Source organism: Melopsittacus undulatus, chromosome 8, assembly GCF_012275295.1.
Source record: "Melopsittacus undulatus isolate bMelUnd1 chromosome 8, bMelUnd1.mat.Z, whole genome shotgun sequence".
NCBI classification, from domain to species: domain Eukaryota; kingdom Metazoa; phylum Chordata; class Aves; order Psittaciformes; family Psittaculidae; genus Melopsittacus; species Melopsittacus undulatus.
Window position 1 is genome coordinate 17,748,595 of NC_047534.1, and position 23,906 is coordinate 17,772,500.

At 52.6% G+C, this 23,906-nt stretch overlaps 1 protein-coding gene across 5 annotated transcripts in view; it reads left to right on the plus strand.

Annotated features, from left to right (window-relative positions):
* The window catches only part of LOC101878352 (ankyrin repeat and fibronectin type-III domain-containing protein 1-like), a 222,179-nt gene that overhangs the window by 34,848 nt on the left and 163,425 nt on the right, over positions 1–23,906 (plus strand). For 2 of the 5 annotated variants that reach the window (XM_031050261.2, XM_031050262.2), the window contains exon 1: positions 6,289–6,614. The exons of 2 other annotated variants lie outside the window; for them this stretch is intronic. In XM_031050261.2, the coding sequence (XP_030906121.2) occupies positions 6,496–6,614 (119 nt within the window). In that variant the 5' untranslated portion in view covers positions 6,289–6,495. Of the gene's footprint in view, positions 1–4,314; positions 4,426–6,288; positions 6,615–23,906 lie in introns of those variants that run through there. One more of the 5 variants, XM_031050264.2, reaches the window with a different exon arrangement.

The following is a 23,906-nucleotide window of genomic DNA, read 5'->3' on the forward strand; positions in this document are numbered from 1 at the left end:
GCCCTGTTTGTTCCCCTTGGGCAGAACTGGGGGGTTTGTGTGAAAGAATCAAGTGAATTTTGGGTGGATCCCCATGGGTAAGGTGGCAGAGCCAAGGTGATGGACAGAGGCAGCACCCTCACATGTAAGGTGCAGCTCCAGTGCCCTCAAACTGTCTTGCCTTTGTTTTTCCTTTTTCTGTGTTTCATCCCATCACATTATTGCTGGTGCCTGATACTTTCTTTAAGCCTTTTAATCTCAATAAATTATTTTTAGGAGGGACTAAACAATTTCTGCTCTTTATAGTAAGGCTATAGAGGCCCCTGTGACTCCTGCAGCTGGCTGTCCTGCTGTCTGCTTTTTCCTGCCCTTATCTTTCCCCTGCAAGCCTGAGCTAGGTTTTTGTGCTGCCAACAAGGAGCAAGCACCAGGGATGTCCCTGCTTTGGGAGGTAATTGTCCTTATGTGGAGGGATTTAACTGCACAGTGTGGCATGTGGGTAGAACGTCTTTAAAGTAGGTAAAATAATTTGGCAATTCCCATCCATCTGAGAGGGTCAAAAAGGGAAGTGGATTTCATGAGTGTGCACATCCCGTGCTGCTCTGAAAAGGGACTGATGTTAATGAGCTGCAGGCAAATTACTGCATCAGCACCTGCATCTCTGGTGGGGTCTGCAGCTACCTCTCTGCTACCCAACAGTTTGGTGATGGGTGCACCTCTGCTTTCTGGGTGCTTCTCTGAATCCTAGAATCACAGACTGGTTTGAGTTGGAAGGGATCTTAAAGCTCATCCAGTTCCACCCCCCTGCCATGGGCACGGAGACCTTCCACCAGACCAGGTTGCTCCCAGCCCCATCCAACCTGGCCTTGAACACTGCCAGGGTGGGGCAGCCACAGCTTCTCTGGGCACCCTGTGCCAGCGCCTCAGCACCCTCACAGGGAAGAACTTCTGCCTAAGAGCTCATCTCAATCTCCCCTCTGTCAGGTTAAAGCCATTCCCCCTTGTCCTGTCCCTACAGGCCCTTGTCCAAAGCCCCTCTCCAGGTTTCTTGGAGCCCCTTCAGGCACTGGAGCTGCTCTAAGGTCTCCCCTTAAGGAGCCTTCTCTTGTCCAGGCTGAACAAGCCCAGCTCTCTCAGCCTGGCTCCAGAGCAGAGCTGCTCCAGCCCTCGCAGCATCTCTGTGGCCTCCTCTGGACTCTCCATGTGCAGGACCTTGCACTTGGCCTTGTTGAACTCCAGGAGCTTTGCATGGTCCCACCTCTCCAGCCTATCCAGATGCTTCTGGATACCATCCCTTCCCACCAAGAGAGTGGCCCAAATCACAAAAGGAATGTGCCTTTGAAGTCTTTCCCCATGTAATTCAATACTGTCCCTAAAACCAAGGTTATTTTAAGTGTATCTTGGGCAGCACATCTGGATTTACTACTGGAATTGAAGTAATTGTGCTAAATGAGTTGTAATGCAGCGACACGCCAGGCAAATTAGTGACTTGATGCAGTTGGGTTCTGCTTGGTATCAGCACTGAAATTTGTATGTAATGCAATATAAGTGACAATTAAGGCAAAGTGCCTAGTTAGAGCGGAATTATAGAGCCTTCTGAATACTCTGCTTTTTTATTACAGCTAAATTAAATGTAGCACTTCCATAGGGCCCCACAGCGGAATGTCTGAGCTGGCACAAAATGGTGGTGTCAAATGCTGCCAGTGTCCAAGGAGGAACTGATCAACATGGGTGTGTTTGGTGCTGCCGTGGCTGATTCCAGGAGCTGGAGTTGGAGAAACATCCTGCAGCCAGCCTGTACCCTGGGTGCTGCAGCTGCTGCTACAGCTGCTATACCTTGGGCTGGATATGAGGTAGCAGTGGCCTGATCCACCTGTTCCCACTGCCCTTCTCTTAAATGTAAGCTTCTGGATAGAGAGGGCCTCACACAGTGGTGTGATGACAGTGTCCTGAAGGGACTGGTACAGTGCCTTTTGTCCCTTGAAATAAGGGATCATAGAATCATGGAATGAGTTGGATTGGAAGGACCTTAAAGATCATCCAGTTCCAACCCCCTGACATGAGCAGGGACACCTTCCACTAGACCAGGTCAAGTTAGTGCTCAAAAGTTACCTTGCTCTCTAAAGAAATGGTGATTATCAAAATTCTTCATTATTGGCTTCATTCATTCCCATAAGGCTTGGCAGGAAGGTGATGTCTGACATCAGGGGCCAGTTTTCAGGAGTTTGGGAAACTCCTGTCCAACCCCCTTTGAGGTCCCCATGGTGCTTCCAGCTGACTTCCAGGTAACTTGGAGAAGCTCGTTCCTCCCCTGTTGGCACAAAAAGGCAGCTCAGGTGAAATCCTCTCCAACCAGCTGTCCCTGGTGGATAGGAAATCTTCCCCTTGTTCAGTTTTTGGGATCTCAGCAGATGTTTTTTCCCACTGGGGGAGAGAGACTTGGACCACAACAGATGGGAACTGCATTGCCAGGACCCACAGAGTCCTTTCCCCTGCTGAACTGGCTCTGGGAGCAGTTGCCTTTGGCCACAGGACATTCAGGATGAGCAGGTAGACATGTCTCTTGCTCCAGGCTCTGTGCCTGGTGTGCTGCTCAGGCTTTGGCTCCTCCTCTGGCCAGGCTCTCTGTTTTCCTAGACTGTTCTGCTGTTGTCATCACTTCAATTTCAAAGCTGCTGTCTAGGACTCTGCTTATGCATCCTGCTGGGCTCCATCTTCCCTATTGCTGGAGGACCTCAAAGAAGTGGCAGCTGCTGCTCTCTGAGCCAGGCTGGGAAAGGGCCACATGGAAAGGGAGCCTTAAAACAGCCAAGGTTCTGCTTGTCAGTGGGGTGTCTACTCCCAGTACAGCTTAGCTCCATTTTACCTGCATACCCTGGACACCAGTGGTTAGGTACTTGTGAGCATCACCTGGACTCTTTGGGGTGCAGCTCCCCAGATGAGCTAGGGTGGCAGAGCCAAGTGTGTTTGTGTTGAGTGGTCTTGGTGTGGAGGAGTGACACTGAAGCCCTGGAGAAACAGGGCTGGAGTCCTCTGGCAGTGCAGCAGAGGATGGAGAAGCTATCAGCTTTGAAGAGCTCCCTTTTCCTCCTTCCCTTCTTATGCCTAGCCACGTTTGAGGAGTGTAATCAGAATAAAAGCTGCCTGGGGAAGCCACAAGGATGCAACAAGGTTTGGTTTCCTCAAAAGCACAGTGACCACGGGCTGTGAGGAGTCTTCCTGGGAAGGAGCAGGGGCCATCACCTCCCAGTGCAGCCCAGATGTCCCACCACACTGTCTGGGCAGGGGATCTGGCAGAGATGGTTCATATGCCTTGGTTTCTGCTTTAGCAGTCTCCAGAGTTCCTCTTAGAAAAATCAGTTTATGTATCCTGCAAATTGAACTACAGTTTCACTTATAGAGTGGTTCATTCTACCATGAAGTGGCAATGGGAAGCTGCTGTTTGCATCCCGGAGTGCGTGGCTGTGCACCTCATCACAGCAGACCAGTAATGGGAAATTAGAGAGATTCCAGCAATCTATCTCAGCACATTGCCTCTGCTGCTTCATAACAAGCATAGAGCTCCTCTGGGAGACCAACTAGTGTGACAGCCCTACCTTGAAGTCCTGACCACATCATTCCTTCAGTAAGAAAAGGCCTGAGGCTGTTCCTCTTCCTTGGGGGAAAGGAGACAGCCCTTCTCTTGCCCCAGGTCACCAGAGGAAACCAGACATTAAAAGAGGAGAGATGTGGGAGGTCATGCTGGTTCTGCTTCTAGCCAGATGAGGGACTGGGATGCACTAGGGGGCCTGTGGGACAGCAGTCCCGTTGGGAGGATCACTTTTTGAGGACAGATGAGCGTGTTTATGGACTTGTCTGAGCTTTCAGGTGTTGGTACCTTGAATCCCACCACCCCCAGCTATGCAGGCACGAGTTTCAAGGCAGAGCCTCCTGCTGTTTGTTTGGCTCTCAGGAAGCTTCACAGCCTTGCAGAAAGCCTGATACTCTGCAAAGAGCTGTGGCTCCTGCTCACCTAGGAGGGGTGTTAGGAATCATCCCAAACCAGACTGGTTCGGGTTGAAGGGACCTTAAAGCTCATCCAGTTCCAACCCCCTGCCATGGGCAGGGACACCTTCCTCTAGGCCAGCTTACTCCAAGCCCCATCCAACCTGGAATGTGGGTTGTACTGGGGAGGGATGGCTTGCTGTGGAGTGTCTGTCAGTCTGGCTAATCCTCCAGTTGTTTGTCCTAGAGTCTTCCAAATTGCCCTTTTGTTCCTAAACAAAACTGCTTTGCAAATGCTGAAGGAGAATCCCCGGGGCAGCATCGCTGCTCCCATTCTCTCCCATCAGAAGATAAGGATTCAAGCTAACCCTGCTCATTCTCCCCACGCCTGCTGCTGCCAGGTCCAGCCGCTCTCCTGTTGCCTTTGCATAACTGAGAAGCCAGTAACATCATCTCTGCCGGGTAAGTGCTGGTACCCTCCTCTGAAGGCATGTGTGTGCCTGAACCCCAGCTGCTCCCAAAGCCGAAGTTGTGCTTTCCCTCTCTAGCAGGGAAACAAGAGTTTTCCCCTTCCATCTCCCGCTTCTATGTTCCCACCCCCCCCCTCCCAGCTGCTTTCCCAGCCCGTTCCGCTCCGGCTCCTCTGACCTCCTTTGACGTGTTGCATTTCACTGGTAACGGGGAGCCGATGGGAGATAAGAGGGTGACCGTCCCGACGTTGTGAGCGGCTCAGGCTGTGCCGGAGGAGCCTCACGCTGCGCTGCCCCAGCCCCGCTCTCAGCAAACGGACCCGTTTCAGGAAGCGCCCTGGAGCCCTCCCCGGCAGCGGTGGAGCCCATCGGAGGCAGAAGGTGGGAGATGAAGGGGAGGTTGTGCTGAGCAGCGGGTAGACAGCTGATTGTCCCCATCTGTGAGAGGGGATCGAGCCCGAGCTGTTCCCTCCTGATGTGTGAATGGGATGGAGAAGGTGCTGGAGGTCCGTGAACCTATCTATGTACCTGGGGACCCCTTGTGTACCATCAGCTCCCCGTTTCCTGTGCAGGTTTGCACCGGTTGGGTCAGTTTTGCTGGGAGCGGGATCAGAGGAATTACACACACACCCCCCCGCCCCCCCAAGGAACTGCAGCAGGGATGGTGACTGGCTCCGAGAGTCACCAGCCGCCCGCCCCAGTGACCGTGGGGCGAACCCATCCGCTGTTGAATTCCGAGCTGGAAGCTGATCCGGAGCCTAGAGGAAAGGGAAGCAAATAAAGGAGGAGGGAAGAAGGGGGGTGGGGGGAGAGAGGGGGGCCGGGCATGGCGCACAGCAGGGGTTCGCCAGCGGCCGCTCTCCCCCGGTGCTGGTAGTCTGGTTGCCGTGGATGGCTCTAAGCAGGGAAATAGCAATGAAAGGGGATTGTGTGTGTTTTAACATGGCATCCACAACAGAGGGATGCAGAGGATGCAGGGGGAGCTCTGCCAGCTGGGTTAACGTTGGTTTTGTTTGCTGTGTTCGAGGGTCCCTGGCGTGTGAGTCCCGTCACACACCCCTGCCCTGGACGGGCTTCACTGACTTGGTCTGGCTTTGCTCTGTGGGGCTGGGGGGGGGTGTGTGTGGGGGTGGATTTTCTGAAGCCCGTGTTTTTCCCCCGCCCAGCTGGCATCAGGCACTGAGGATGCAGAGCTGAGAGCTCCCGACCAGGGGAGGTTGGCTGTAGGATTTCCTTTTGGGTTTGGAGCATCCCTTTCTCTGCTGCCTGCTGTAGAAAGGTGTTGTGCCGGAGCCTGGGAAGCAGATGATCTCCGACTAGTGTTTGGTGACAGGCTGGAAAATCGTGATGGGGAGGTGCTGCTGGAGGCTGAGAGGTGCCTTATGCCTTTGGAAACAGGGAGGGAGGGAAAAACTGAACTCTGAATAGCCGCAAGAGAAGCGAGTGGGATTCTTTCACAAGAGGAGTGAGCTGGGATCCTCTCCACCTATTGTGGCATAAGAACAAACCTTTTGGAAAGCCATCTGAACAGCCGATTCCTTGGGATTTCTCATCACCTTCTGATCCGGAGAGCATCCTCTTGCCCGGCTGAGGCTTGTGGGGGCTTGTGGCCACCACAGCCACCCTGGGCCACCTCCTCTGCCAAGTGGCCACTTGCCTTGAGGGCTGACAGACCTGTGCCATTACTACTGAGGGACCCTTTCCACTGGGAATGCTTATTAGTAGTAGTATTATTTCTTTCCTCCTCCTTAATTCAGCTCTGCAGCGTCGCAGTATCTAGGCGCGCGGATGCCAGCCGCTCTCGTGCAGTCCGGCGCCTGCAGCTGGCTCAGGGAGGCAGAGCTCCCCACCCTCCAAATGTGAGGGATCGCCGTGGAGCGCCCTGTGAATCTCTAACAAGTAATTCCTGGCTGTGCTCTTCCTGCCTTGCTCCGTGCCTGGGTCACATCGCTCCCTGCCTGGTCCCGTGGGCTGTCAGAGCCCGCGGAGTAGCGAGCACAGTCGGGATGTAGCATGCAGGAGCGTGCGGCGGGAGCGGCGCCCAGGGACACAGGCGGGGGCTATGGCTTCCTTTGGGAAGCTGACGGAATACTTCAGCCTGAGGAAGTCGAGGACGGAGCTGCGCTCAGGGCGGCGCGGCCGGCGGAGCGGGAGCTGCTGCTGTAGTGGCCTGGAGTGCAGGTACAGGGTGGCCTGTGCCGCCTCCGTGTGTGCCCCAGGGGGCTGCGGGCTGGGAGGTGTAGTCTGAGGGCTTTGCTTTCTCTTTATGGCTCCTGGGACTGGGGAGGGGGCTGGGGGCATGGAAAGAGCTCAGGAAGCATCACCTTTGTCCTGAGGGGCTCCTGAGCAGCTCATCGCCGTGGGACATCTCCAGCAGGCTCCTGGCATCCATGTCCCTGCCCAGGGCACGTCCCAGGTATCGGTGTTGCACCTCAGATGTCTGCAAGTGTATCTGCCTGCCTCTGCCTTGGCCATTTGTGTAGTGCCGCTGCACTGTCTCCTGACTGGAGGAGGAGGTGGTTGTGCTGCAGTTGCCCTTTCTTCCCTCTGCCCCTTGCTCTGCTGTGGGCCAAGTCCTGGTCTGAAAAGGCACAAGATGTGGCTTCACAGGTAGGGATGAGCCTGGTGCTGATGGAGCCTCCTGGCATGCAGGGAACTGGTTGGGGGGGGGGGGTCTTGGCGGTGATTCAGGACAGGCTGCAATGTAAAAAGGTCTTCTCTGGCAGCAAACAAGCTGTTCATTGTCAGCTCAGTTGGGGGGTGGATTGATGAGGGGAACATGATGGAGATGGGGATGGGTGGTACTGGGTGGACTGGAAGTCCCCTTGGAGCGTGCTGCTGTTGAGGTGATTGGGGTTGTGGTGGGAAGCAGCAGGGCCAGCCCCACACATCCTTTTGGTTTGCATGTCAACACAGTTATTGCAATGAAGCAAATTCCTGGGTGCCTGGGTAGCTTTACTTCTCCTGGGGAATGATGAGCAGTGTGTAGGGAATGGCAAGCATTGTGTAGGACATGGCTAGCACTTGGTGCTTTTCCCCTTCTCTGTGTGGGCTCATGGGGAGACAGAGGGTTAGAGCCTGAGCAGTGTGTGTCCCCAAACCCTCTGCTGACCTGCACACGGCGACTCCTTGCTGCTGGAAGGATGTGGGTCTGTGTGGGGACACATGAGGGAAACATAGCACCATGATACCCTCTTGCCTTCCCTGTGTGTTGAGCATCTCATGCCCTCTAAAGGTTATTGAAGTATCGGCAGATGAAAAAGAAGTTGGGGGTCTGTTGCCCAAGCCCCTCTTGTTGTTTCCAATGCTGCTGCTGAGACATGCAACTTGCTGTTGCTGTCTCCCCTCCTCACTTGGTGGCTGAAGGATTCGGTTGCCTCTTCCCCACTCGCTTGGAGCCTGGCGCAGTTTCTCCGGAAACACAAAACCATCCTTGGCTGAGCAAGGAGCTTTGCTCTGCTCTTCTTTGGCGTTGCAGACAGTAACCCTGGTTTCTGCCCTCTGGTTTTTGCTGTGCCAGTGTGATGGGCATATGGAAGTTCTGCATGCACTGTCCAGCGCAGTGTGTGTCCATGAGGCTTGCTGGTGTGAGGCCAAGTGCCACATGGAGAGCAAGTATGTGGCTTGGGCATGAGGGGGGTGAGGAGATGCTCCCGGGGCTTCACACCTATCATCCTTCTTGCATAGCCTGCTACTGTTCTGGACCTTGGGTTTTGGAGTGAATTGTGTGATTTCCTATCTAATGGGAGATTCTGTGGTGCCTTCCTAGCTCTGGGGCATTAGTCACACAAGTGTCATTTCTGGAGGGTAGCTAAGGTACCAAATCTGCTGGGGAGATGCTGAGTGAGGACTTATTTAAGAGCAGGAGTGTGGTTTGTGCTGTTGTCGTTGTGGATGTTGTGTGGGGCTCTGTGTGGGGCTGCTGGACATGCCTTCTCCAAGCAGAAGCTTCTGCACATACCCGGCTGGTGCAGCATGGCCAAGCTGGAGATGCAGCAGCCATGCTTCCCTGCCCCAGTGCTGTGCAGCAACTGAGGTTGGCTCTGAGTGTGCAGACAGTGCTTCTGGATCCCGACACTCCCAGACCCAGGGCTCAAGTGCACCTGCAGATCCTGAGCACGTTCCCTTGATTGCACATGGTTGATTATGGCAGTAAAAATGTGTTGATTGAAGCACAGGATGCTTGTGAGATCAGTGTCACTTTCCACCCAAGCTGCTTGAGATTTTTAGTGGTTTTGTTCTCCCCTCCAGTGTCTGTACTTTGAGAAGCCCCACCTGAGCCCCCTGACCTAAGCTGCATTGGCTGCTGACAGCCAGGAAGCCAAACACTTCATGGCAGGGACCCAGAAGCAAACAAAAGGCATCTCCTGCCACATCTGACCCTGTCCTTACTCTAGATGAGGCTTTTTCTCACTTTGCTGAGCAACAATCTGGTTAGATTTTATTTCTTCATGCTAGTAGGGTCAAATTAAACAAGGAAATAAGTGGCTCAGACCCCTCGTTTCCATGTGCACAGAAGTACTGGAAATCCTGGATGCAAGCTCAGTAGAGTGATGTCTGAGCCATGTCATGGCCCTGGCAAGGCTCAGCCCAGTCGGGCTCCCACCACTCCTGCCAGAGGCCTGTGGTCCCCTGGGGCTGCAGCAATCAAGTGTGGGCAGGTCCTCAGCAAGGAGGATGCACTAACTGGAGTTATTAAATTCTAAATATAGTGGCCTCATGCATTCCTGGGGGACCTCACAGACATTAGCAGGTGTGTGGTTATGCTCTTAAGTAATCTGCCTGTGTTTTCAAACTACACCTCCAGATAGAGCAATGTGTGCAAGGTGGATTTGGGAACTGAGGGCTCAAACTTGTACATGGAAGAACAGTAGCATGGCGTGTTTGTCTCACGTTGTTGAATCAGTTGGACAGTCAGATCTCCAGGGGCTGAGAGGCTCCAGGTGTGACATAGTGGGGATCAGAGTGTCCCCAGCACGCAGCTTGTAGGATGTGGGGATGGAGTGTAAGCACACCAGCCAGAGATTGGAACAGGTTGCCCAGAGAAGCTGTGGCTGCCCCATCCCTGGCAGTGTTCAAGGCCAGGTTGGACGGGGCTTGGCACAACCTGGTCTAGCAACCTGGTGGTTGGAACTGGATGAGCTTTAAGGTTCCTCCAGCTCAAACCATTCTATGGTTTATTTGCAGTAACTTTTTCCAGTCTGATAGAAGCATTGAGGGATGAACCAGATGATCAGCTTGACTGGCTTTGGAGCTGCATGGCTTTGTGCAGGATGATGGGGTTTTCTCTGCAGCACTGAATGAAGGTGCCCATGGGCAAAAGACAGGAGGGCCTGGATGTGCTTCTTGGGGTTTGTTCTTTGTGTTATCTTATGGTGTCAGCCTCAAGGTGCTTGTGCCCAGCTCTCTGTGTGTTGGTAAAGAGGATCTGCTTCTGGCATGAGGAATAATGAGGGGAAGAGTCAGGTTCTACAAAACAGCTCATCAAGTGAGTTATTTTAAAACTGGAAGGTCTGGGCAGCCAGTTCTGGGTTCCTGCAGCTTTTGAGAGTGGATCAGAACATCGGGGAAGGCTGTTGTCTTGTAACTGGGCTGGGAGACCAGTGGTGCTCTGCTGGGAGTGGGCTGGGGGAGGTTGTTGGAAGTGTTCAGGAGTCTGCTGGCACCTCTCCTGGCTGCTGTCCTCAGCCAAGGCTGCTTAGCATCCAGCAAGCCTGGCAGATGCTGGCCGAGGGCCAGGGGCTTGCAGTGCTGTTGGAAGATCAGGATCCAGTGTCACTGACAGAGTTCATGGTTCTTGGAGAACTTCTCAAGGAGCCTCTTGGGGCTGGTCTCAGCCTGAATGCAGTGCTGGCAGCAGACCCCCCTGACAACACCAGTCCTTCCCTCAGGGAGCTGTGACCTGCAGCAGTGACAGCCTCCCCACGGCAGGGGGCTGGAATTAGCTGATCTTAACATCCTTTCCAACCCAAACCATTTTATGGTTCTAAGGCAAATGACACATCATTAGAAATCCCAAATACTGTCCAGGGGTGGCTTTTGGGAAGTATTTTGTCCTCTAGGCAGGGACTCAGAGGCTGTTTGATATACTGGCTTTCTCTCTTGGCCCAGTACTGTTTTAGGATAGGTCTGCTCACTTGGCTTCAAGAGGTTGATGCACATTCCTTCTTTGATTCTTCCCTGTGAGGGTGCTGAGGCGCTGGCACAGGGTGCCCAGAGAAGCTGTGGCTGCCCCATCCCTGGCAGTGTTCAAGGCCAGGTTGGATGGGGCTTGGAGCAACCTGGTCTGGTGGAAGGTGTCCCTGCCCATGGCAGGAGGGTGGAACTGGATGAGCTTTAAGGTCCCTTTCAACCCAAACCATTCTGTGATAAGTCTGTGGTCCCCAGAGTCCCATGCCGTCCCTGCAGAGGGGCTTTGATGTGATCAAAGATCTGGAGATCACTTCCTAGTTATGGAAAAACAGATCTTCAGGGCGGGGGGAGAGGAAGGAGAGATTTGTGGCTGGTTTTGGATCTTGTGTCCTTCTCCTGGGCAAGACCTTGAGTGTTGGAAGCAGCAGAACTGAAGACCCTCAGCCGTCTGGGGGGTGAAAAGCATACAGTCAGGTTGCAGGAGAGGAGCTTTTTCCTGGCTTGGGTGGAGTCAGTGGAGCAATCTGCAGTGAATCCCAGGGAAGCTGAGCTTGGGAAATGGGGAGGAGAGGTGCTTGGCTTGTGCTGAACCAGGGAGAGGACAAGCAGAGTTAGCTGCAGGGTGTTAAATTATCTAAAAATTCCATAAAAAATCCAAGTTTCCTGGCCTGTTCTGCCCATGCCATTAGATAATCTCTGTGTGATGCTCTTGATTTGCACTCACAGAAGGAGCAGAGGTGGGTTCTGGTGTCCCTGCTGCTGTTGGAGCTCATACAGGGGCTTGTAGGAAGCTCTTTGCACTGGGGAGCTGTAACCTCCCCTCCTCCGTGGGTATGTCCCACCCTGATTTCCTGATCCGTGTTCCTTTGCTGTGTAAGTGGATGGGCTTCAAGGTGGGTGAGTAGGGAGGGGTGGTGGACAGTGTTCTCCTGGCAGGGTCAGGCTTGGTTTTGGATGTTTAAATATCTCTCTTCAGCTCTGGCAGCACATCTGCGTTCCATCACATGGTTGTGATAGGGAAGAGAAAGAACTGGCAAGTTTTGGGGCTGGAAAAAGGCACTGAGGGAATAAATCCTGTGTGGGTTTGTGAGGCAGATGAAAACTGGCAGCATGTCTTCCACTCCTGGCTTAGAGCATGGCCTTTCAACAGTCCCACCGTTGGAGTGCTCATGCCTTGTGCATCATCCCACTGTGTCACAGCAGCACCAAGTTACCTGGTATCACATTGGACATGGCACTGGGGACTCAGCCCACCCCTTCCAAGTCCCAGTCTTGGGGGTTTTAACTGGTGCTGGCTGTTTTAAATGCTTGGAGGTGTTGAGAGCTGGTAGGATGGAGCAAGGAGCCAGTTGGGGAGTGTAGAGCTAAGGAAAGCCTTGCTGGATGACGGGGGCATCTTGTGCACCCACCTACAGCAAATGTGCATGGACCATTTTCCCCACGTGCTGTATCCTGCTGCTTGAGCTGGGTGAGAGACTTTTCACACAAGGTAAAACTTCCCCCCCGAGGGGCATCCCTGAGGGGCACTGAGGGTCTTGTGCATGGTTGTTAGTTTGACTGAATTTACTCTTTGGTTTGGATGTGTTTTGAACAAAACCTTCCTGCTTCCAAATGACACATCAATATGAGATGGTACCTGTGTATTTTAAAAGAGAAAACAAGGAAAGAACTTAGAAATGTTTTGGGTTGAGAAGTTTCCACCTGAGATTATTAAACAAGGTGTTGGTGGCACTTGTATTTCAAACTGCCCAGAGCTGACACCTTCCTCCCTGCTGAAAGGCCAGCAGGGAAGCATGTGGGTGGCTGGATCGGCAGTTTTGCTGCCACAGATCATTGTAACCTATTTATAAGGAATAAATGATGTCCATGGCTGCTCGGTGGATGTGCTCTGTGCTGTGTCCAGGCTGAGCTGGAGACAGAGTCCTAAATTCAGTACGAGTGACTCAGACCACGGCTGTGTTGCAGCAGTGCTGAGTGTCTGTTCCTGTTACCTGTGACAGGACATGGCACCTGCACAACTTAGTGGTTTCCTTTGCATGGCTGGGCAGGAATGTGAGAAGCAACTTCAGGGGCTCTTGCATTTTGAGCTGCCTCTCACCCTCGGTGGTGGCCAGAGTCTTCCTCCCCTCTGCTCTGCGTCAGCTTTCCCCCGGGCTGTGAACTGCATCCCTGGTGTGTCACCAAGATGACAAGCTATCAGACGTAAAGGGTTGTGTTTGTGAGCAGAGTGGCAGTGCCATGGGAGGAAATGACATTTAGCTTTTCTTGCTTGATTAAACTGCCTGGGCTTTGTATGTTTAAACCTCAAGAGGCTTTTTGGCTTTGCTCTCCTCCGTTGTTTGCATCAGTGTGGCTGTGATCTATCAGAAAGGGGAGCAGCATGGAAAAGGAATCTCTCTCCCCATTAAGTATGTCATTACAAGGGGCCTTTCCAGAAGATCCTGGTTCTCCATGGGGGTTCCTGTGCACTGGGGACACCTGGGTGTGTTCCCAGTTCCAGCATCCAATACCCTGTCCACAGCCCTGCTGTCAGTGGGGGCTGCTGCCTCCATCCTCCCTTGCATGGTTGTGGTGCTGGGCACCAGCAGGTTTGCATGGGAATTGATGGGAGCCAGTGATGCCTTGCTTCTGGTCATCTCTGCTGCTTGGTGCTCCTCAAAAACCTGCTCTTGTGGTTGTAAGTAGCATGAACAGCAGGTCAGGGGAGGATTTCCCCCTCTATTGTAGTCTGGGGAGACCTTGCCTGCAGTCCTGATCCAGCTCTGGGGCAACAGCACAAGAGGGATGTGGAGCTGTTGGAGAGAGTCCATGGAGATGCTGCGAGGGCTGGAGCAGCTCTGCTCTGGAGCCAGGCTGAGAGAGCTGGGCTTGTTCAGCCTGGACAAGAGAAGGCTCCTTAAGGGGAGACCTTAGAGCAGCTCCAGTGCCTAAAGGGGCTCCAAGAAACCTGGAGAGGGGCTTTGGACAAGGGCCTGTAGGGACAGGACAAGGGGGAATGGCTTTAACCTGACAGAGGGGAGACTGAGATGAGCTCTTAGGCAGAAGTTCTTCCCTGTGAGGGTGCTGAGGCGCTGGCACAGGGTGCCCAGAGAAGCTGTGGCTGCCCCATCCCTGGCAGTGTTCAAGGCCAGGTTGGATGGGGCTTGGAGCAACCTGGTCTGGTGGAAGGTGTCCTTGCCTGTGGCAGGGGATTGGGACTGGATGAGCTTTGAGGTCTCTTCCAACTCAAACCAGTCTGGGATTCTGTCTTTCCCATGGAATTGTCTGCATGTGCTGGAGCTGGGTGGGAAAATTAAACTTCCTGGAACTGGCAGGCTGGAAAGATACATCTGTTGTTGTCTTTTGGGGTTTTTGGGCCCTTTTTTATTGAAAGCCACAGGATGTGTCTGTCACCCTGTGTTCTTCCTTCATGCTTCGCTTCTGGCCTGCTTTTAGAGCTAATCTTTGGAATGGGTGAGGAGGTTGGGAGCTATTTTCTGCACAAGCTGAAGTTAATCTTTGCCTGGATTAGGCAGAAAGTAATGGATTGTCATCCTTTATTTTGTAACAGTAGTTGGATGGGGTAGCAGGAGGAAGGGGAAGTTATACTGGCATTAAGGAGAATTACATCTGTAGCATGACTTCAGCAAACATCTCCTTCAGCAGGAAGCCTTGGCCTGTGAATCATGGTTGCTAGAAAGACAGTTTGATTCCTCCTTCCCCCGGTGTTTTGGCACTGAGTCACTGCTGGGTGGGTGCACAGGTAGGAAACAGAAGCACCAGCAATACACAGTGGGAATTGCGCATGAGGAGGGGGAAGGAAGAGAGTTCAGACAGATGTAAATTTAACAGCTTCTATTAAATGTGGTGGCTGGCAGGGGGAAGGTTTCTGAGCAGAGATTGTCCCTGGGTGCCCTACTCAGCCTTAGGTGTGGGGCACCATGCATCAAATGCTGCTCTACAGCAGGGAGTGGGGTGGAAGGGACCCTGCCAGGCACAGGGGAGTGATGGAGGGGTTGGCTCCCTCCTGACAGCCATCAAAGTACCTACATCGGCATCACTTACCTGGAGGGAAAGGGAAGAGGCTTTGTTCCCTCGTGTGCCTTAGGGAGATGTTGAGCTGAATGGGACATGTGGGGATTCCATGAAGATGGTGGTGGTGGAGCACAAGAGTGTCATGGGGCAGTGGGCAGAGCTCTGGGGAGCAGGGAAGTGATGCTATCATGATTTAGAGGGGTCTGAGCACACAGTGTCATTCATCCAGCACCCTGGAGGACCCATCCCTCTACCTGACCTCGGATACTGAAGGACCTTCTAAAAGTGACCAGCCCTGACCTGGCCACTATGTGAGTGTGGGAAACGGAAGACAGAGCAGCAGTGTCACCCTCCTGTGAGGATGTTTGGGTGGGTTATCTCCTCCAAAGCTCTTGCTGGGCATTTGGCTGCTCCTGGGGGAGCATCTGGGTGATGTTCTCCTAGCAGAGGTGGGCTGAGAGGGGGGAATGGCTTGATAGAGGAGGCTTTTTCTGGACCCTGGAGAAGAAATTTCAGAGAGCAAAGAAAAAGCAGGAGACTTCTGTTCAGAATAGTTCAAATGCAAAGATAAGAATACTTTTAGAATTATCTTTTAGCCCTCAAAAATCTGTTTTCTACAGTAGGAATAGTTGGCAATTATACAGATTTATGAAATATATATTTAGTGTGCATTTTTTGGTCGGAAGAATGCAGGTGGGAATAAGCAGCTCCCGGTGAGCTGGCTGTAGCAGCCTTGGCCCTCGCTGCCCACCTGAGGCAGCCATATGGGTGAGGACTTTTGCTTGGAGCAAGCTGCTCTGGTGGAAGGTGTCCCTGCCTGGGGCAGGGGGTGGAACTGGATGAGCTTTAAGGTTTCTTCCAGCCCAAACCAGTCTGTGAGTCTACAGGATGGACCCTCAGCCCACCTATTAACCCCCATCCTGGGAGGGCAGTAGTTCCTGAGGGAGGTCTTCACTCCCAGCTCTACTCCCAGCTCTGCTTCCAGCTCCTTGCAGCATCCATTATTCCTTCACCAAAAGCCACTTCTTTTAGGGATGTTTCTGTGACACATTAGAATCATCACAGAATCATGGAATGGTTCAGGTTAGAAAGGACCTTAAAGCTCATCCAGTTCCAACCCCCTGCCACAGGCAGGGACACCTTCCACCAGACCAGGTTGCTCCAAGCCCCATCCAACCTGGCCTTGAGCACTGCCAGGGATGGGGCAGCCACAGCTTCTCTGGGCACCCTGTGCCAGCGCCTCAGCACCCTCACAGGGAAGAGCTTCTTCCTTATATACAGCCTAAATCTCCCCTGTTTAAGTTTGAACCCATTCCCCCTTGTCCTGTCACCACAGTCCCTGATGAAGAGTCTCTCTCCAAGCATCCAAACTGGGAGCATAAAAATCTGTCTTGTTGAACAGGCTTGCTGTCCATTTGACCACAGTGGCAACCTTCCTCTTGTGCTGCTGCTGCTTCAGAGGGAAATGAGAACCAGCCTAAGGCTCTGGATGCACAAAATGGTTTAAAACAGCACCATGCTGGCCAAGCCTATGACTACAAATATGGTTTTTGACCAAAACATATGAAATAATGATTTTTGCCAGGGGTTAGTAGTCAGAGATAAGCCAGCTTTGCCATTGTCAGCCTCAAGGGCTGGAAAACCAACCTGGTCATGCTGCAGAAACAATAGGATTTAAAACAAACTGAGCAGCCCCAGCACTGTCTGGAATGTCTTTGTGCTTCCTGTGCTGTAGAACTCATGCCTGAAGCATCTGTCCTGTGTTTGTCAGGAGCAGCAGTGTCCATTCGAAGACGATCTCAGCAGTAGTGTTTTGTCCAGTGCTCAGGTGATGGTCCCTGTTGGAAGGATGCCCTTCAAGCCAGGGAGGTGGCAGGAGAGGAAGCTTTTGCAACCCAGCTGGTGGAAATCATGGTATTTACCAGCTCTCAGCTGAGCCTGGGAAGGTATTTTTATAGCTTCACATGCTTTGGGTTTATTTTTCTGCTTTGCTTTTCTGGACTTGCAAGCTGAATGCTGTTTTGGGTTTTGTTTTGCTTTGAAAGTGTTTCACAGCCAGATAAAAGACTCTCTGTTTTCAGCTATCATTCTCTACTCTTCAGCCCCTGTTACCTTTTAACAGCAGGAAGACAGTTGTGTGGAAGCTAGGCTTGGACTGGGAAGAGGGAGATGTGACACAGCCAAACCCCTCCTGCTCAGGGGTACCGCTGTGCCCTATGCCACAGCAGGAGGGGATGCTCCTGCCTCCTCTCAGCTCCCAGATGATGAGTATGGGCTCGGCTGCTCATCTCTCCTGGTAGAAATGTGGCTCTCATAGATGGGGAAGGTCCTGCTGCAAGGAGGTGGTGATTGTCACCCCTCAGTGCCTGTGTGATGAGAACTGGTGTGGCTCTTTGTTGGCTGCTGGAAACTTAACTCTGATGCGAACACTGGGCACCAAAACAGGTTTCCTGTTTGGGTGTTTTCTGAATGTGAAGGGAAGATTTCTCAGTGATTTTCTCTGACTTCTGCAATTCACAGGGTCACTGGAAAAGTACCAGTGACTCAGGCGTTTGCTGACAGTTGACGAGGCTTCCCGAGCAAATGATGGTAGTTTGAAAACACGGGTGCCCTGTGAAGGCTCCACTCTTCCTAAATCCTTGGCCTTTGGTTTTTAAGGCCACTTTGTGTTTTACCTGGTTGTTTCGCTTCCTCTCAGGATCCTTCTCTGGGCTTCCCCACTGCAGAATGACCCCCACACACTTCACTCCCTGCCCTCTCTGGGACCCTGCTGCTGCTTTGGGCTTTGGACCACACTGAACTGCATCTGGAGGCTGCTGCTGCTGTTGCCATGTGCTCCTGTCCAGAAAGACCTTCTAAGGAACTTGCAGCCTCCTCTGCTTCACCTCTCCTTCTGCTTCCTTTTTGTGCAAAACCTTTCTGCAGAAATCAGTTCTCTTGTCTCCTGCTGCTGTCTGGATGGGGATGAAGGAGAACATTGTGCAAATCACTGCTCTTGAAATCATCCAGAGACAGATTTGGTTTGGAAGGGAACTTAAAGCTCATCCAGTCCCAACCCCCTGCCATGGACAGGGACACCTTCCACCAGACCAGGTTGCTCCAAGCCCCAGCCAACCTGGCCTTGAACACTGCCAGGGATGGGGCAGCCACAGCTTCTCTGGGCACCCTGTGCCAGTGCCTCAGCACCCTCACAGGGAAGAGCTTCTGCTAAGAGCTCATCTCAGTCTCCCCTCTGTCAGGTTAAAGCCATTCCCCCTTGTCCTGTCCCTACAGGCCCTTGTCCAAAGCCCCTCTCCAAGTTTCTTGGAGCCCCTTTAGTCACTGGAGCTGCTCTAAGGTCTCCCCTTCAGGAGCCTTCTCTTGTCCAGGCTGAACAAGCCCAGCTCTCTCAGCCTGGCTCCAGAGCAGAGCTGCTCCAGCCCTCACAGCATCTCCATGGCCTCCTCTGGACTCACTCCAACAGCTCCACATCCTTTTTGTGCTGTTGCCTCCAGAGATTCCCCATGGCACATGTTCTCCAGCAGCAGTACTCACACCCGGGGTGCTGAGGCACAGCCCTGCCTTGCTTCATGCCTGGACTTTGGGGTGTCCATGATCCAGCTCTGCTTCCTGTAGGAGTAGGCTCTGCCTCTACCCAGGGCATGGATTCAAAGTGGTGTGAGGCTCTACAGGGATGGCAGTGACATGGTCGCCCTGCCCTTGCTTCTCCATCTTCTCTGGAGGGCTCTGAGCTCTTTGGGATACGTGTTGTCCCTCTGTGGCAGTCACCTTGCCCCCAGCTGGGTCTCTGCAGCTGTTTCAAGGGATTGATATGGTGCTTTGTTTCTTGTTTTACCTTTTGCAACATCACTGGTGCTAAGAGGCCATGTGGAGGAGGAGGCACATAGCACCTTCATCCTCCTCCACAGCCAGAGGCATGTTTGCCCTCGCCCCAGCCCAGGAGCAGGTTGTGGTGGGGAATTGCTCCTCTTGGCTTGCAGCATCTCTCATTTTCCTGAATCCATCAGAAACCTTTGTGGAGTTTTTAAGGTCAGGTTGCTAAGTTACACCTCCTTGGAGGAGCTGGCTAAGCCACATCTTAGAGGGAAGATCTGGGAGTGGTGTCCCTCTGCAATATTCTGGCACTCCTGCCCCTTTCCCTGCCATCCTCTGCCAGTCCTGGGCTAATCCCAGTACCTCATTTAGCTGTTCTTCCCCAAACCTTCAGAATTAGGATCTTGCTTTGCTTGGTTGATGTAGTGAAGTAATTGACTGGAGGTATAGAGGAGCCCTGCAATATTCCCTGTGAAATGTTCTGCAGGAGGAGCAGCCATTTGGCATCTCCATCTTTTTCTGAATCCTTATTTGCTTTTTGGAGCCGAGTCCTTTGGGACACACATTGTTCCCCTCTGAGCTTGGAAATGGCCTCATGTATCAGGGCATGTGGCTGGCACCAGTCCCCAGCTCTGCAGCAGCAGGCAGGGTCCCTGCTGCTCTGCCCCTCTTCCTCTTCCCCCTTGCTCCCTGCCTTAACCTGTTCTCCTTCCCATTTTCCATGAGGAGCCTGGCTCTGGGAAAATGAATGAGAGGGGAACTGGACTAGTGCAGGGTGTGTTTGGCTTTTCTCTGAGAGCTGATTGAATGCTGTGGCAGGGTGAGGGCTTGCTTTCTCCCAGAAACGGGACATTTCTGGGGAGTCACCATCCTCAGGCTTTTCCGAGGCATGTGCAGGAGGTTTTCCTGCTCAGATCATTGGGGAATTGTAGTGAGGTTATTGGGGTCATTTTTGGATCACAGGAGTAGTGGGTTTAGGATTATTTTTCCCTTGCTGCTTGCTGTCTCTCTTGTGTTGCTGGGTTTCTGCTGTGGCTGGTGTAGTGACTCCTCTGTCCTTCCCCTGGATAAGCTGCAGACTCCGTCCTCTCTAGACTGGGCTGGGAACTGCCCTGGGAAGCAGCTTCTCCCACATTGAAATAAGGGGAAGCACAGGCTGAAGGGGTGTGTGCAGTTGCTTGAAAGAGGTGTGCAGGATTTGGCTTTCCCTGGTTTAATCACAGAATCCCAGGCTGGTTTGGGTGGGAAGGGACCTTAAAGCTCATCCAGTTCCAACCCCCTGCCACGGGCAGGGACACCTTCCACCAGACCAGGTTGCTCCAAGCCCCATCCAACCTGGCCTTGAACACTGCCAGGGGTGGGGCAGCCACAGCTTCTCTGGGCACCCTGTGCCAGCGCCTCAGCACCCTCACAGGGAAGAACTTCTGCCTGAGAGCTCATCTCAGTCTCCCCTCTGTCAGATTAAAGCCATTCCTCCTTGTCCTGTCCCTACAGGCCCTTGTCCAAAGCCCCTCTCCAGGTTTCTTGTCCAAAGTCCCTTTAGGCACTGGAGCTGCTCTAAGGTCTCCCCTTAAGGAGCCTTCTCTTGTTCAGACTGAACAAGCCCAGCTCTCTCAGCCTGGCTCCAGAGCAAAGCTGCTCCAGCCCTCACAGCATCTCCATAGCGTCTTCTGGACCAATTTCAACTTCCAGACCTTCCCCTCGCTTCTGCTGGGGTGATGGAGAAGCTGGGTAAGGACATCATCATAGGGAACGCTTTGGACAGAGCACATCTTTTGTGATATGTTCTGCCTCTCTTCTCATAGAATCACAGAATGGTTTGGGTTGGAAGGGACCTTAAAGATCATAATTTTAACCTTTTTTTGTCACAGTGGCTTTGTTGGTTAGCCTGTTGGCCTCACTGAAAGCGTGGGAAGCTGCACTGGGTGTCAGGCTCTGGTGGGGGATGCTGGAGCACTCAGCTGTGTTGGCTTGTCCTGGCGACTGTCCCAGGGCTGCTGGCAGGAGACCTGGCCCTGGGGACTCATCTCACACTTCCCCATCTGGCTGCAGACTGGGAGTGATGGAGCTGTCACTGGGCTCCTGCTTGAGCTCTCACAGGCAGCCAGAAGGATTTTTTCCCCCGTGTCAAGACTTGATTATGTGCTCTCTACCAAAATGCTAAACAGCAGCTAAATGTAGGCTGCAACAGCTTTGATTATGGCTTTTCTAATTGAGCTTTACACTCCATCAGGGATCTTTAGTAATGGGATGTGGCATCCTTGATCAGACCTAGCTGTGGAGCCTGCTTGGGAAGCATATATGGGTGCAATGTGACTTCCTGGTGGTGTCAGGCTCCAGCAGACAGTGGCTGCTGAGGCCTCTGGAGTTGTACTTGGTGTCCTGGTATCGGCTGGGATAGAGTTAATTCTCTTCCTAGTAGCTGGTGCAGTGCTGTGTTTCAGCTTTAGTCTGAGATTGATACTGAGAACACAGTGACGGTTTAAGTAAGTCGCATGCTCTGACAGTGAGGTGGTGTGTGTGTGGGGTTGTGTACAAGCTGGGAGGAAGCAGAGACAGGACACCTGACCCAAACTAGCTGAAGCGGTATTCCATACCATCGAGCATGAGGCTTGAGTTCTGAACTAGAGGGAGTTGGTTGGAAGGGACCGTTTGCTGCTCAGGGATGAGCATTGGTCTGTGAGTGGTGAGCAATTGTGCATCACTTGGGTTTTCCTGGATTTTATTTCTCTCTTTTTGTTATCTCCATTTTCATTTTATTATAATAATATTTCATTTTATTTCAGTTATGAGGGTGCTGAGGCACTGGCACAGGGTGCCCAGAGAAGCTGTGGCTGCCCCATCCCTGGCAGTGTTCAAGGCCAGGTTGGATGGGGCTTGGAGCAAGTTGGTCTGGTGGAAGGTGTCCCTGCCCGGGGGAGGGGGTTGGAACTGGATGAGCTTTAAGGTCCCTTCCAGCCTAAACCACTATAGAAATTATTAATCTGCTTTTACCTCAAGCGATGTGATTTATGTTTTTCTGATCCTCCTTCCCATCCCCCCCAGGGAGGTGGTGTATAGCTGCTGGCTGACGACACATGAGGTGGTAGATCCACATAGCTGGAGCGTGCTTGGGAACTCAAGTTCAGATTTCAGATACAAACAGGTTTCTAGTTGCTTTTCTCTTTCTTTAATAAATCATTGTCGGCAGCTTTGCAACATAGAAGTTGTTGCTCCTTAGAGGGTGAGAATTCTTCCCTCTTTGCCCCCATTAGGTTTGTGTGAGTGGCACTGTAGGCACAACGGGATGTTAGCACTTAAAATGCTAATGCTGTTCTGCAGGTGATGGTGCTGTACCCAGGTGCCTTTAAAAGAGCTGAGATTTACTTGCAAGAAAAAAGGAAGGTTTTGAATGCTGGCAGAGCGCAGGACTCATTTATGCAGCACAGTGATGTGTTAAGTTACAGCCCTGTTGTCTTGTGCCAGTGAAATATGTTACAATGGGAGGTACATACGTTGTACTGAAATAGAAACAACTCCGGATGCTAATTCTGGCTTTGTATCTCCTGGCGTAGCCTGTTTTCATGTCAATGCAAGTGAGGCGTGGCGCCTGCAGTGGACAGGATGGTTCTGTGCTTGGTGCAGCTGCAACAGTGCCTCTCCAGGGCTAGCGCAGAGCTGCCCCAGTCCCCACAGTGCTCAGTGACAGCTCTGTGGGGCAGAGCAGCATCATATCATCAACTGTCTAAGAGACGTGGGCTTGTTCAGCCTGGACAAGAGAAGGCTCCTTATGGGGAGACCTTAGAGCAGCTCCAGTGACTAAAGGAGCTCCAAGAAACCTGGAGAGGGGCTTTGGACAAGGGCCTGTAGGGACAGGACAAGGGGGAATGGCTTTAACCTGACAGAGGGGAGACTGAGATGAGCTCTTAGGCAGAAGTTCTTCCCTGTGAGGGTGCTGAGGCTCTGGCACAGGGTGCCCAGAGAAGCTGTGGCTGCCCCATCCCTGGCAGTGTTCAAGGCCAGGTTGGCTGGGGCTTGGAGCAACCTGGTCTGGTGGAAGGTGTCCCTGTGCATGGCAGGGGGTTGGGACTGGATGAGCTTTAAGGTTCTTTCCAACCCAAACCAGTCTGGGATTCTGTGATTCCATGACCACCTGGCAAACAAAGGTGAATACAATTAATACAGCAATTAATGCATTTCTGAACCTACACATTGAATGTGCTCCCTATCCCTGCTCTGATGAATGTGTCTTTCATAGTCTGAGTGAAAGGGCCTAGGTAGGCTCAGGGTGTGCCCGGCTCCCAGTGTTGTGGCTCCTGCCTTCCACCCATGTGTATCCACCCCACCCCTTGCTATGTGCCTGCTGCACCAGCAGTGCCATCCCGCAGGAATCACGGTGCAGTGAGTGCAGCTGCTTGCCTGGGAATTGCACCCAATGCCAACAGCAGTTGGCAGCTGCTGTAACATTTGTAATGGGAGTGAGAAACGATCATCATAAAGGGAGCAGTGACAAGCGGCCACCGAGAGGCAAGAGCTTCTGCGTGGTGTACTCCCTGTGTGATCTTGAGGCCTGGTGCAGTGGAAATGGAATGAACCTGAGTGCTGTAACGTGCAGGGAGGCAGAGCGCTCTTTTTCTGCTGGGAGCTTGGCTCTCTGTGATGCTCCAGGATGGGATGAGGATGCTGGTCCAAGCTGGAGGAAATGCAAGTGAGGGTTGTGGAAACAACCCAAGGTCATCTTGTGTGAGGACGCTGAAAGAACTTGCCTTAATCAACCTAAAGAAACACAGGCTGGAAGGGGCTGTGACTGAAGTGTAATAGCAATTAATCATGGGAGCAAATACCAGAGAGGGAGGATAATTATTTAAGGTAAAGGTTAAAATTGGCACAAGAACAACTGAGCATAAACCAGCTAAGGACTGAATTTTGAATGGGAATTTGAAGGATTTGCATCATTCAGTGTGAGATTTGGGAACAGCCTTGAGACTCTGCTGAGTTCCCTTCAGGGTGTGCTGGGAGCTGAGTCAGGCTCTGGTGTGGGTTCTGGGGAGCAGGGAACAGGGGACGATTTTGGGGTGATCCTCTCTTGTCTCCTGGGATGCACTGGGAGGACTGTGGCAGCAGGTCAAAGGAAGGTGGTCCTCCCTTCTACTCGACCCTGATGAGGCCACATCTGCAGTCCTCTGTCCAGTGCTGGGCTCCTCAGTACGAGAAAGACAAGGAGCTACTGGAGAGGGTCCAGTGGAAGCCACAAGGATGATCAGGGGTCTGGAGCATCTCTCTTATGAGGACAGATTGCGGGAGCTGGGCCTGTTTAGTCCAGAGAAGAGCAGACTGAGTGGGGATCTCATCAATGCAGATCAGTATCCCAAAGGCAGGTGCCAGGAGGATGGTGCCAGACCCTTTTCAGTGGTGCCCAGCAACAAGAAGAGGTGCAATGGCCATAAACTAAAATGCAAGTTTCACCTCAACATGAGGAAGGACTTCTTTCCACTGAGGGTGGTAGAGCACTGGAACCTGCTGCCCAGGGGGGGT